At 43.5% G+C, this 14,392-nt stretch overlaps 1 protein-coding gene across 3 annotated transcripts in view; it reads right to left on the bottom strand.

Moving 5' to 3' along the window:
- Uso1 (USO1 vesicle transport factor) overlaps positions 1–11,706 on the bottom strand; it is a 66,901-nt gene extending 55,195 nt beyond the window's left edge. For 2 of the 3 annotated variants that reach the window (XM_023713005.1, XM_023713007.1), the window contains exons 1-3: positions 11,436–11,668; positions 1,518–1,604; positions 1,184–1,248 (exon numbers count right to left, since the gene is read on the bottom strand). In XM_023713005.1, the coding sequence (XP_023568773.1) occupies positions 1,184–1,248; positions 1,518–1,604; positions 11,436–11,501 (218 nt within the window). In that variant the 5' untranslated portion in view covers positions 11,502–11,668. Of the gene's footprint in view, positions 1–1,183; positions 1,249–1,517; positions 1,605–11,435 lie in introns of all 3 variants that reach the window. The other variant, XM_023713006.1, reaches the window with a different exon arrangement.
- Between the last annotated feature and the right edge of the window lie 2,686 nt (positions 11,707–14,392).

Raw genomic sequence — 14,392 nt, 5'->3', positions numbered from 1 at the left:
ATATGACTCTACAAATATGAGATAAGGAACATTGTAAATATGCAGAACCACAACTTGAATTTGTCTTTTCTCAGGTCTTCTACAGGCCCCCATTCCCTGACACATGGCCCCTTTCGTACATTTTCAAAGCCAGCAACAGCAGTTCAAAGTTGTCCTGTGCCACTGTACTCCAATCTCCTCTTCTGCCACCAGTGACCCTTGTGATCACTGCAGGTCTGCCTTGGTAACTCCTGACAGTCTTCCCCCGTCAAAGTCTTCAACTTCACTACTCCAGAAATGGTTTAAACTAAGGCTAGCAAAGTGAAGAGAGAACACCACGATCCTGGTTGGTTTTGGTCTCTGTAGCACAGTGGGTTAAAGAGAGAGCTGAGCTCGCATGGATCTTCAAGGTACCATTGCCTGGGCTGAATTCAGGGCAAAGGCAGTGGAAGTGGGTGAACAAGAGATAAGAACAGGGAGACCAGAGGCAAATTAACTGTGACTGTTTTGTATCTGAGGCCCTACGGGAGAGCCCAGTACATCAGCAATGTATGATGAGCAACTAAAATCTCAAACAGAGGTAGGAGTTGAAAGCTGCCATGCACAATGATTAAAACGAAAGATCCAGATGAAATTCTCTTTAAAAGAAAGTGGAAGGGGGGCCGGGGAGATGGCTCAGTAGGATAAGCGCTTGACTGGCAAACGCAAGGATCTGAGTTCAATCCCCGGTTCCGCCAAAAAAAAGAAAAAAGAAAAAAAAAGAAAGTGGAACAGGGGCCGGGGAAATAGCTCAGTGGAATAAGCGCTTCCTTGGCAAGCGCAAGGGCCTGAGTTCAATCCTTGGTTCCACAAAAAAAAAAAAAGAAAGTGGAAGAGCTAAAAGTAGGCTGAGTGATCTTTCTGGGAAGATGCACCAGATTTAACACTTCATTTAGTTTATTTCCCTAAAAAGGTAAGCCTATGAATACCTGACACACCAGGGACATTATACTGCAGAGTAACTAATGGAGATCAAGACCTCCACTGCCCAATTCATTCCCTTCACCTTATTTTCAGATCTCACTGCTCAGCATAGTGGCTTGCACCTAATGTCCAATATGTATTTACTGAAATAACAACAGAGACTGAAGATGTTAACTCTGAAACAGATTAATTAAAAGTTCTAGAAAATTAGGGGAAAAAACCCCATTAAACAGAGACTTACCGATCTGTTTGTAGAATATGGATAAGATGTTCCATAGCTTGAATACCCACTTCCAAACGATATTTCTGCATATTAAAAAGAAAGTTATTATTAAATTAACTAAGACCCAACTTAAGAAACCTTCTTGTTTTGTTCTGTTTTATTTGGCTGAAGACAGGGTCTCATTCTGTGGCCCAAGCACATGCAATCCTCCTGCTTCAGCTTTCTCAATGCTGAGATACAGGCATGTGTCACTACACCCTTCTAACTTAAGAAAATGAATAATTTACAAAGTAAAAGGCAGAAAATTTATACAATCAGCAACCAGGGTATGAATAATTAATAGCTTACAGACCTTAGATAAAGACTTGAGGGCACGAACAGCATTTCTTCGATCATCTAGTAAAGTAGATGAAGCCACTCGATCACAAAGCTTTTGAATCTGTCACAGAAAAATAAAATGCCATTAAGAGAAGACACAGAACAAGAAAAATAGTGAAGTTTTTCCACCAAAAAATTATACCATCTGACTTTGGGAAAAAAGAAATCAGCAAATGGAATATTTCTGAAGTAGTCTTTCAAAACTTTACATATCTCTGGGAGGCTGACGCAAGGAAGAGTAAAGTTTGCCAAGTTCGTGAAAGCTCAGCCAAAGGAAATTAGTAAGACCTTATCACAAAATTTAAAAGGGGCCAGGGATGGAGTTCAGTGAGAAAAGCCTGAGTTCTACCCCAGTACCTTGGAAACAAAAAATTTTCTATAATAGATTTGAAAAGTGGGCAGGAAGAGGGATAAGTCAAATAAAATAAGTAACACAAATTGAGGAATTAAAATCATTACAATTAAAACTTTCTAACATGCCCATTATGACTGAACCAAGAAGAGAGAAAATCTAATAGGGATATAGTGGGAGGTAGTAGTACGCTATTTAATTTTTTAAAAATAACAATTGCTTATAATTTCCCCTAACACTTCCACAACATATTTTAACAACAAAAGGCAGAATTGCATATTAAACGTTTAATTATGTCTCAAAACCTACAATGATGAAATGATTCTATTCTCAAACAGTATGTAGGAATTAGAATTCAAACTGAATTTAAAAATAAATTCTGGTACATAATTTACAACAGAGAAAAGCTGGAGACTGTCCATTCAGAAAGAAAAGCTAAATATATTGTGACACATTCTTTCACAGAATACTATACAACTGTTCAAAAGAATTAACTGTACTGATAAAAATACCATGATACACAGGGGAAAACAAGTTGTAAAACTATATGTATTTATGAGTTCGAAAAAACATTTGAGACTTTTTTTAAAAAGCTATGAGATACACACAAAGAAAACCATAAACTCAGTCATGAAGAGAAATACAACTTAAAACAGACAGGAGTTTTTGTTGTTGTTCTGTGTATGTGATACTGTGAATTAAATACAAGGACCCTGCCCTGAGCTATCTATATCTCCAATCCTTTTAGGATGAAGTTGCTAAATTGTTCAGGCTGTCTCAACCTTGTGCTCTTCCTCTTTCTGCCTTCCCAAGCATTGGATTTTTTTTTTTTTTTTTTTTTTTCCCTCCTCGAATGCCTTCAGGGCACTTTTGGCTGGCTGGAGTGTTGTGGGGATCGAACTACAGCAACCTAAGGCTGAGAGCCTAGTGGAAGCAGCCACTTAAAGAACTGAGCTAGGGCCTTGCCCCCCCCCATAAGGATTTTTTTTTTCCCAAGTGTTGGGATTAAAGGCATAAGATTGTTTTTGTCTATTAGACTCACAAAATTAAAAGTAATAGTACCATATACTACATGATTCCACTTTTTAAAAAAAATTTTGGTACTGAAAATCGAACTCAGGACCTCACAGTTGCCAAGCAGGCGCTTGTGCCACTGAGCTATCTTCCTGGCCCAATCCCACTTTTATAAAACAGCAAGAGGCAACGGCCTGAGTGCAGCTCAGTGGAGCTGCAATGGAGCTTGTCTAGTTTCATGGAGGTGAGGGTTCAGTCTCCAGCACCACACATCTATGGTTTGTAACTTTTGGCCAGAGTTTGTATTTTAGGACACTATCTTCTAATAACATGCCCACAACTACACATGGCTCACACTTAAGTACCCAGCACAGCAACATTTCTAATAGCTAAAAACAGAAACCTAAGCATTCACCCATCAATCAGAACTAAAGAATGTACATGCATTATGTAGCTGATAAATAAATCAAGCAAAATTGTGTGGCTACAAAATGTTTAAGACATAAATAAAGTGTAAATGCAACGCTTAGCAGGAGGGCTAAAAATTTTAAGAATTTGTTTCTATTTGCTGCCATAAATATTCCACTCCCTTCAAACACACTTATACCATTGTTCTCAACACTTTCTGAACAGTTTTGGAAGTCCTCTTTCATTTAAGAGGTATGATAAAATTCAGAAAGGTAGATTCATGAGCACATGACGTTGTGTCCTCATCCACCGGATCAGATATGGTGTGACTTCTGGCTCTTCCCCAAGAAGCAAAATGACCATTAAAGATGCATGCTTTGGATTCAAGACATTGAGGCAGAAAGGACAAAAGAATAAAGACATGAAAGAGCTGCTTCAGAAAGGGGCAAGAATGATGGGATGAGTGTGTTTGAAAGGATGGTGAAGACTTTGAGGGGATTAATGGCAATGTCCTTCACTACAATAAATTTTTAAAATTTATGCATTTGCTGTATTTTTCAACCACATCTCTTATGTCTTTAAAGATTGTTCAAATACTGCAAATTCAATTTGCTCCTGAGTTATTCAGTCATGAAGTCAGAATGCAGTCTGCCTAACACAACACTAACAGGCTGGACAAAGACGGAGTGTGAGGGCTGTGCAGCTTCATTTTTGCATCTGGGGAGGCCTCATCACCGCTTATCACACTTCAAAGGGGGTAGCCTCTGAATAACCACTGCCCCTCAGGCAGTGCTGAACCAAACAGGCAAGCACACACCGTGGGCCCCAAGCCCTATGCTTGGCCACAGCTCACTCCAGGCAAGGGTAATTCTTCAGTTCACGTCAGCTCTCCAAGATTCCATTTACTCCTCACTCAGGAAAGCCACCTCACTGCTGTGTAACTGCGCTCTGGGACCCTCTCTGTCCCCTTTGTCATTGGGAGCCTCTTTGCTTTAGCTGGCAGGAGGCTGTCCACCCAGGCTACTTTCTAAATCCTTCCACACCATGGTTCCAGAAGTGATCACAAGAGCCTGCAAGCTATACCTCAAGTCATGCTCTTAAAAAGCAGCTGTTTGTTCTTCATTGCTTTTTCCTCCCTCCAGCCTGTAACTTGAACCTGACAGCAAAGAGGAACCTTCAAGTCAAACATCCAAGGGAACAGAGAAGTAGGATGAAACGTACCCCTCCCCTCCATTGCAGGGACCTCACTGGAGGCAAGACTTTGGTGGAGAAGACAAACTTCCATCTTAGCTAAACTTGCTTTCTACCAGTTACAGCAATAGCACTGATGTCCAAATAAATTCATTTTATACAAGGAGAAACTAAGGTCAGGCCTCAGGCCTGGGATGTGGCTCAGTGGTAGAGCACAGGCCAAGCACCCACAAGGAACTGGATTAAAAAGAGGATTGGATGTGACTAGATGCTAAAGTGTGTGCCTCACACACACAGACCTGGGTTTGGTCCCCAGTATCACCAAAAAAAAACCCAAACCAAACCAAATCAAGCATCAGATTTTAATTTATTATTATTATTACTACTATTTTTTTTTTTCCATTGTGCTTTGTTTTCTTGAGACAAGACCTCAATCCTCAATGTATTGTCAGGACCAGCCTCAAACTTGTGATCCCCCTGCCTCAGCTTCATCAACGCTCAGATTCCAGGTACACACTATGATGCCCAACTATAGCTGTAAAAACTCTCTGGGAAACTACTATGTTCACTGATTGGTAAACAGAAATTCTCCAACATTTACTGTTACATTAAATACATACATTCTTTTCAAAATCTATTTGTGTAAATACACATGTTGATAAATACAAAAAAATTAGCAAAACAAAACAATCAAAAACACTCTGGAAGGCTACATACCAAACTTTATTAGTGTTTATACCTGGTGATGGAAAACAAGACCAGAAGGAAGAGGCAACTGCAGATCAATGATACACTCATTTGAACTTGCTACAATAAGCATGTTTTCACTCACTTCAATAACTAAAAAGAAAAGAACAAAGAAATTTGGATTTATCAGATCTTGCTTTTGTTTTGATACCTGCTCTGCATGCTACCTGAACCAGCCACCGGTTATGTGCTCTGTAAACACAGCAGGCCCTCACTGTTCACAGCAGCTCTGTCCTACCAGCTTACCTTGAACACTCATCAGTGGACAGCATGTTGGGGCTCCTAGGGGACTACAGGGCTGGTTTCATAGGAGTCTCTCTCATGAAACCATACTCATCGAACCAATCATTACAAATACTTGTTCTAAGTGCATTTCTCTCTTTTTTTTTTTTTTAAACATTTATTTATTTATTGTGTGTGTGTGTGTGGCCAGCTCAGCCCACCAGGGGGCGGGGCTGGCTGGCATGTGGTGCTGGGGGATCGAACCGTGGTCCCTGTGCTTTGCCAAGCTTGTTCCAAGTAGGTGCTTTAGACCACTGAGCCATTTCTCCAGCCCCTGCATTTTTCTTTAAAAACAAGGTATTGGGCTGGCCAAAATAGCTCAGTGGATTAAAGCTCCTGTAAGCAGGAGCAGGGGCCGGGGATCAGGCCTGCTGTGCTGGCCCCACTCCTGGGGTGCGCTGAGATGGCAATTGAGACTGGGCATGGTGGCACGCGCCTGTAATCCCAGCTTTTGGGAGGTTGTAAACAGGCAGATCACTACAAGTCCGATCCAGTAGTGAGACCCTGAACACCCTGTAGGCCCTTCCCTAAAATACAAAAATAAATAAATAAAAACAAGACATTCAGTATTTATTGCTTATCATTAATACTGAACTGGAGTCCAGCAGCCCTGTAAACCAGGCTGGATGAACCCTCGCTGATGCCATCTCTGGAATGCATACCACACCTTCCTGTGCTTGGGAGTAGTAATCAGTCAGCACAGCACTTGAGAGCCACATCAACAGGGAACTCCACAACCAGAAGCATGAGTGAGCAAAATCTGAAACACAGACAGGCCAGAGAAGGACACCATTTCAAGGGTGAGAGATGAAGCAACATGGGAGCAGGGCACTGTGTCCTCTGCTGGGCACACGCACCCTGGGTGGCACGCTTCTTGCGTGCATGAGCAACCACGAAAGTGCAGCAAGTGCTGACTTGATGCACACTGCCTTCAGGACTCAGGCGGCTGGTAAGTAAGGGACTGCTGAACAGCAATGGACTAGACCTGCTATCTTCCATTGTCTACAACACAGGGCATAAACCAGATAAACTCAAGTTACTTCACACTCAAAATTCAGGAGAATTAATACTTAACTTTAACCTAATAAGCAACATTATATTTACTACCTGAAAAACCTATTTGCCCTACAGTGTTTAAAACAATTTTTTAAGCTGGCATTTAAAAATCAACATTTTTTATATAAAATTTTTTTTCTGAAAAAGTAGTGGCCCGAGTCAGGCATGGGGGCACACATCTGCAATTCCAGCACTCAGCAGACTGAAGCAGGATCACTTCAAGTTCGAGGACAGCCTAAGCTATACGGTGAGTTCAAAGCCAGCCTGAACTACATAGCAAGACCCCGTCTCAAGAAGCAGCAACAAAAAGAACCAAAAAAGGATTGGCTTGATAGTTAATGACTGTTAACAATGAATAGTATACAATTTAAGGAGCAAAGAGAAGCCATCATTTTGACAGACACCAAGAAAAAACATCACCAATTAAACTTATAAGATGTATCCTGACTTCAGAAATGTTTACATACTAATGTGCATTTCAAATTATTAAGAAAAGTCATTTCCTCTGGGTGAGGGTGGTAGCTCAGAAGTGAAGTACTTGCCTCCCATGCAGGAGGCCCTGGGTTCCATATCCAGGATGGGGATATTGTATTTTCATCTTCACAAAAGTCACAGAGGACACTATTCGGATTATATTTACATGCAAGGAACAGAGACAAAGTGGCTGAGAAACCCACAGTGCCAGCTGGGAAGCAAGGCCAGTCTGCTGAGAGTTCCCATCACACATCGGGCCTATGTAGCACGAGATGTGCAGGCTAGGCTACAGCCCAGACCCTGTTCACCTTGCTGGCACCATTCAACTGGAATCCACAATAAAACCCCATATTTGAAGAAAAATAGCTGTAAAAAGGAAAAATTATCTACTTTAGTAAAATTTAATCCAGAATTACCTTTATTTAGGAGAATCAGGAAGTGGTGAGAAGAGGAAAAATGTAAGGGATATTTTCTAATTAAATACTAACTGGAGAGGAGGTGCTGAGACTGGTACACACATACATACATTCTGTTTGCACAAAGCTTGTAGAATACATATATAAATACACACACATATATGTATGCTTATATATATATAATGTATTTGGTAGAGTCTCACTAGGCAGCTAGAACTCGTAATGATCCTCCTGTTGTCAGCCTCCCCAACACTGGGATTACAGGCAAGTACCCTCACGCCTGGCCTCAGTGTGCCAGGACACAGCATGGGGTACTGGGGATGGAACCTTGGTCGCTGTGCTTGCCTAAGCAGGCTCTTAGTCCACTGAGCTGTCTTGCTGGTCCTATTTCTATTTAATCATTTACTCAACAAATACTCACCCAAGACCGACTACTGACTTTTATGACATAACCTTGCCTTCAGTGAGTTAAAAATGTACTTTCCTAGAACAGAACTTCCCCAAGGTTGACTTTATTTTAGGAACAAAATAATTTATATTAATCAACATTCAACTCATTCATATTTACTGGAATAAAAAAATAAAGGATTAAAAAAAAAAGGGCCTGAAATTTGTTTCGAACTCTGTAACTGAAAAGACTTTATTAAAAAAAAGCAAAAATCAATCTTATCTTCAGGTGACCTAATTATCAAAAATCTAAAATAACACGTAAAAACAGCAGAAAGTCAAGCGCAAGTACCAAATCAATGAATTTGAATTACAGACCAAATCAATGAATCCAACACATCTATTTCCATTACAATCACCTGTAAGTTGGCTGAGGCCACAGACTGCTTCACTGATTCTCTGTGCTTTCTTCCAGAAATGAACTAGCTTTGCACAAGCATGTCCTCTGGAGCAATGGACCATAATGAACCATGCAACTCAGCACTGGAGCTGCAGGGCACTCATAGAGGCTGTCAACATGCAAAAGGCCCTAGGCTCAAGCCCACTGCCAGAAAAAGTACAAATAGCCTATCACAAGTGTTAGCATTTCAAAAGGTAAAGTTACAAAAGTTTCCAATTAATTGTGAATTATCTTTCTTATACAAAGAATGTTTATATTATCTCTGCCTGAGATAAAATTGGTCTGATTTTCCTATGATATTCACAATAGACAAAAGGACAGTATAAATGAAAAAGTATAGGGGCTGGGGAGATAGCTCAGTAGAATAAGTGCTTGCCCAGCAAATGCAAGGTCCTGAGTTCAATCCCCAGTACCGCCAAAAAAAAAGTATTGTACTTGACATCAATGAATGTGCATACCTGAAGAGTTTGTATATTCTCCACTAAAAGATAACTCAGGTTAAGGTTAATTACTTCTCAAATCCAAGGGCATCAGGATTTTCTTTTAGGTATTCAAATGGATAACCTATGTCCTCTTAAAAATTGTATGGCCTGCACCAGGTCCTTGTTAGTTCAGCAGTACAAGAAGAGAGAGGGAAGGGAGAGGGGAACAGCAGTTTTGAGAAAACACTGTTAAATTTGAAAAAAAAGTAGAATGCAGGCTAAGAGATCTTGGAAATGCAAGACAGATGTAAAACCACATTTAAAAAATGATTTTACAGGGCCAAGGAGGTAACTCAGAATAAGCGCTTGCCTGGCAAACACAAGGGCCTAAATTCAATCCCCGGTTCTTGAAAAAAAATTTTTTTTACTTTGTGGAACAGGAGAAAGCCACATAATACTAATGGTAATACAGAAGACATTGGTTTCAAGCTCTGGTAGGTCAAGAATCTTTACCAGATCAAATCATCAATTAAAATAGCTAACCTAGCATTACATACTCCACTGATGTGCTGTAAACATTTTTAAATTAGTGACCTAGGAGTCCTTATAGTACTTCCTAACAAAATGAGATGCTAAAACAAGTTTTCTTCATACTGTACCTCAGAGCCTTCAGAAAATATATTACTTTTCAAGTAGACTGTACACACTCAAAGGCAGACAAACCACATAGACCATCACTTTCCTTTCAATTTACGTATGTAACCAACACGGGTAACGCTCAGGCACCATACTGAAATCATGAGGTAAATATTTTTTGTTCCATTCACAGTGAAAAGAGCAAAGTGTTTTGGTCCTAACGCTGCAGTACTATACAAGTTGCTTTAGTGATCTGTAAAATAAGGAGGCTTGAAATGAATGATAGGGAAGGAGTCTTCCAGCTTTACAAACCCTATACTCTTATGAACTGTTTTATTTTGAAATAGTTTTGCCATGCCCTGCAACTCACCATCCTCCTTCCTCAGTCTCCATTATTGGGGTTACAGGTGTGGGCCATCACACTGAGCTATACTCACTTCAGCAAAGCCAACTATAAAGGATAGTTTACCTCTAAGTCACCTGTAAAAGCTGTCTTGTATGAGCAAGTGACAGGTTCTATTCCTTATTTCTCTTAGTCCTCATTACACTCTCAAAAGAAGGCGCTTTCTTTATTCACCTTAGGATATTATCCATCTTTACTGGTCCAATTCAGTCAAGGTGGAAGGCTACGATTAAATTAAAGCTTAAGTCCAAAACAAGCTCTAGTTAGGTATACTACAAAATTTGGTGTCTCATGCCAGCAACATACAAAAGAAATAAGATTCCCAACTTCTTGTCTCAAACCCAAATACCACAGAAAATAAATGAACAAGAGGCAAAGAGATAGGCTGTCACTATAATAATACGGAGAGAACATTTTTCTAGTGGGATAGGTGGCTGTCTTATTGCCATGATATCATGAAGAAATGCAGCCCCATACCTGGCACGTGCGTGTGTGTGTGTGTGTGTGTCTAGGGAAGGGACATGTCCCTATTGTCAAAGGAAGAACAGTAAGCAGCTTTCCACTTCTGCTTTAAACAGCTCTAACCCAAAGCTGCAAGTCTAGTTCACTGGCACAGGTCTTGCTGGCATTAAGGTCTAACCCAGATATATTTAGTTTTACAGTTCTAACCCAGACCTTTTCAGTTAATTTTAATATTATTACATAAGATCCCAGATAGCCAAAATATGGGCATCAGCAATTTGTTCAGTCTTTGAAGCCTACACATTCAGCTGAGTCCCAGCTGAGACCTTGGTCACACAGGATAAGTCACTTCGCCTCATTTCATCTGTCAGTGTGGTGTATGAACAGGTCAGCACACTGGGGCTGGAGAGATAGCTCAGAATAAGCGCTTGCCTGGCAAGTGCAGGGTCCTGAGTTCAATGCCCGGCACCGAAAAAAAAAAAATTTCCCATTCCTTACTGGGGAGATGGCTCAGTGGAATAAACAGTTCAGCACAGAATTTAACACTACTATTACTTCCAGGTACAAAGTTGTCTGTAAGTACTACCCAGGGTTTACCTTTTAAATGTCACACTTTTCACCAAATCTTAAATTATTCTCAACAAAGTTTTCTTTATTAAAAAAAGTCACATACTCAGTTCCAACAGACACTAACCAAACTTCAAAGTAAGTTTTTTCTCAGCCTAAAACCTAAGCCACTGTCAGATACTGTTTTCGCTGGCTAACAATCTTCCTTCTAAATGACGTAGCAAATTGTGCCCCCCCTCCCCTTGTTTGAGCGGGAGACTTCGGGCCATCGATCCAGCGCGTCCTCGCGGGTGACGCGGACTGGGGTACCCACAGCGTGATCTGCACTAATGGCACCAGGCGGGGCGACAGTGCCTGCGGTGACGGGACGGGAACAGGTGGCTCCGTGCCCCACGGAGATCGTTTTATTCTTGGCCGCACGCTGTCGCCAACAGCTGGGTTTTAAACCTCCAACATTCTCCCCACGCCCCGACTCCGTCGAGGGGGCGCAGAACGCGGGGTGTGGGCGGAGACGCGCTCAGGGGACACGGGCGGCCGCGGGCTGCGAGGCACGCGCGGCCCGCCCGACCCTCCCCACGCCGGGGCGGCATTCCCCGCACCCGCCGTTCCCCTCACCGTCTCGGCTTCCGTGTGCTGGGGTCCGGCGCTCTGACCGCCCATGACCCCGCGGAGGAAGTTCATTTTTGCAGTTCAGCTCCCGGCTTCACCGGCTCTCCGGAAAAGAAAAGACAACGCCCCCTCCGCCTGTAGGGCCCAGCTCCCACGCCCGTACGCAAACCTCGCCGGCCGCCAGCCCAACCTGCTGTCCCACTCTCCCCGGAAACAGCCCCCGACGACGGCCGCGTTGCGCATGCGCGGGGACGTGGCGTTACGTGGCGGCTCGGAGGGCGAAGGCGAAAGGGGAGCGCCGGGCCCCGCCTCCGCAGCAGGCCCCGCCCCCGACCGGCCCGGCCCCGCCCCTCGGAGCGTCGCTGCTGCCGGTAGCCACCACCCACGTGGTCGGAGCGAGTCCCTGCTGGCGGAGCGGGTCCCTCGGAAAACGAGCTGTGGCTTGCCGAGTGTGTAACTGCTGCCGAACGGGACCCACGCTGTCGAGTCTGGGGTCTTGTGTGGAGTCAGAAGTGACCTTCTCTTCAGCCAGCGTAACAGGTAAGGGGCGCTGGCCCACGGTGGATCGCGGAGCTTTCCCGGGTCGCAGCTCGAGCGCGTTGGCGTTTGGGTCCGGCGATTCGCTTTCTTTGCAGGGCTTTGTTCGGTGGCCAGGGACGCTGGATACCCTCGCCCCACTGCCACTGGAGGGCGTGAGCGCAGCTTTCCTGTCCACCCGCCAAGGGGTCCCTGGACCCCAGCCCTGGGGCACCTGGCCTCCCCGTGGGCGAGCAAGAGCTCACAAGTCCTGCTTTGCCTGCTCTGAGAAGCTGGGAGGCCACTTGTCTCGTATTGTCCTTCAGACAGACAGTAGCATCATATTTTGCTATTAACTCTCAAGTCTGAATTCCCAGGTTCTCTTTATTTTGAACATGAAAAATGTCATTTTTCTAGATCAGTGTGCCTCGTCATTTTGCAGTGAGGTTGTCAGGCATATGCTTCTGGAACAGTCCTTAGAATTTCTGGACTCCGCCTCGCGGTCTGATTAGCTGCCTGAGACGCACACCTCTCCGGTCAGATTCCCTGGAGGTCCAATGCAGCATTTCAAATTAAACCCATCCACCTCCCTGGCCTCCTTTAAAAACAGATTAATCAATATTCCTTTCACATGCCTCACCTTGCACTGTAGAGTCCTGTCCAATGACGTCTAAACCAAAAGCAAGAAGCCAGCAAGAAAGATAGGCTTTCCACCTCCTCAGGCCAATCAATAGCCCACTGTACGATTTCTATTTATAGAAGAGTTCTCACATAGGTCCTCTGTTCACCCTGCTTTCTCCTGACGTTGTTTAGAGTCCTCTCTTCATTTCTCCCTGAGATTAGAGCATTTGCTTCCAAATAGTTTGTCTGCATTCAGCCTTTGCTTCCCTACAGTGCAGTCCCCAGTGCACCTATGGGGTGACCATCAGGGGAAAACACTTCCGTGTCAGTCCTCTTTCTGTAGCCTTCCAGTGGGCCCTTCTCTGTAGTAAGACCCAGACTCCTTTGTGGCATACAGGTGCTAGGCACCCTGGCTTCTGCCTTTGTCTCCAGCTCCTGTCTCTTCCCCAGCAGGCTGTGCCATGCTGCCCTGAACACTTAACGGTGAACTCAGATGCACAGCTTCATGCTGGCACTGACAGCTGTTGACATGCAGCACGCGCTCAGTGAAAGCTTCTGATCCTCGCTGTTAGTGGCAGGACCATGCTCCCCATTTCTGTATCTCTTGTTCATGAGGCTTGTGAAAGGTGAGACAGATGGATAAATGAATAAATCATTGCAAGACTAGATGAATGCTATGCAGAGGAGGAAGAGAGCCCTGTTTTCGTCTAGGAAGGGGAATTATAGAAAACCTCTCATAAGAGCTGCGGTGAATGTTCATATATTCAGTGATGAGGTCTTAATCCTGGGACACTTGGGAGATGCACTGCCAAAAATACTGTGCATGTAGTTTTAATGCTCTGCTTTAAAACTACACACTTGACATTTTCCCTTAGGCCTTCTCCATACCGGCATTTGTTGCAGCCTAAGAAAAGCAACCAATAAGTGGGTAGCATTTTTAATACCAAGTAATGTGTACAGATAACCTTACCCAGCTCTCTGAGCTCACCCCCTCCCCAAGCTTCACCTCACCCCATTGTGGGGCATGAGATGAGAGGGGCACAGGGATGTCCACTCCTCCCACTCTTTAGTAGCAAAGTACAGCACCTTGACATTTTAGCAGAGACGCCTGAGCAACTTAGTGAGACTTTTCCAAATAAAAAGTGCTGGGAATGTTGCTCCATGGTAGAACACCCCTCAGTTCAGTCCCCAGTACCACAGAAAAAAAGGATAGCATTGTACAAGATTGTTTCTCAGCTTGGAGATAGTGGAGTAGAGCATTGTCCATCTTTATACTTACATGAGAGGATGAATAGAAAGAGTAATTTGTATTTGAAATGCATCACACATAGGGTAGGGGCCAGCTACACAAGGTGTAATCCCAGCACTGAGGGAACCTGAGGCAGGAGATTCTTACAAGTTTGCACCCACCCTGGGCAACTTGGAAAGACCATGTCTCAAAATTAAAAATAAATAAGGGCTGTGTTGTTAGCTCAGTGGTAAAGTGCCCTTGATCAAGACTGGTTACTGAAAAATCAATGTCAAAAATCAGTGCTGGTGCAAGTATGTACTACTGTTCACCAGCCAATGACTTACAGCGGCATGGTAACAATGAAGCAGCAGGGGGACTTGATGGGGAATCCACAACAGCACTGTCAAGCACACAGGGCTCTTCTTGGCAGGCTGCTCAAAGCACTTTACATGGAACATTTTCCTTAATATTTTCAGCCACCCTATAAGGTGGGTAGTGTCAGGAGCCCCATCTAATAGATGGGAAACAGGTCAGGAGTCTAATGTGACACAAGCCATGCCATGGTGATGACAAGATTGAGTGTCGATCACGGTTG

The sequence above is a fragment of the Octodon degus genome, unplaced genomic scaffold, assembly GCF_000260255.1.
Source record: "Octodon degus isolate 3935 unplaced genomic scaffold, OctDeg1.0 scaffold00028, whole genome shotgun sequence".
Taxonomy (NCBI): Eukaryota; Metazoa; Chordata; class Mammalia; order Rodentia; family Octodontidae; genus Octodon; species Octodon degus.
Note: the sequence above shows the minus strand (reverse complement) of the source record. Positions and strands in the feature narration are given on the sequence as shown.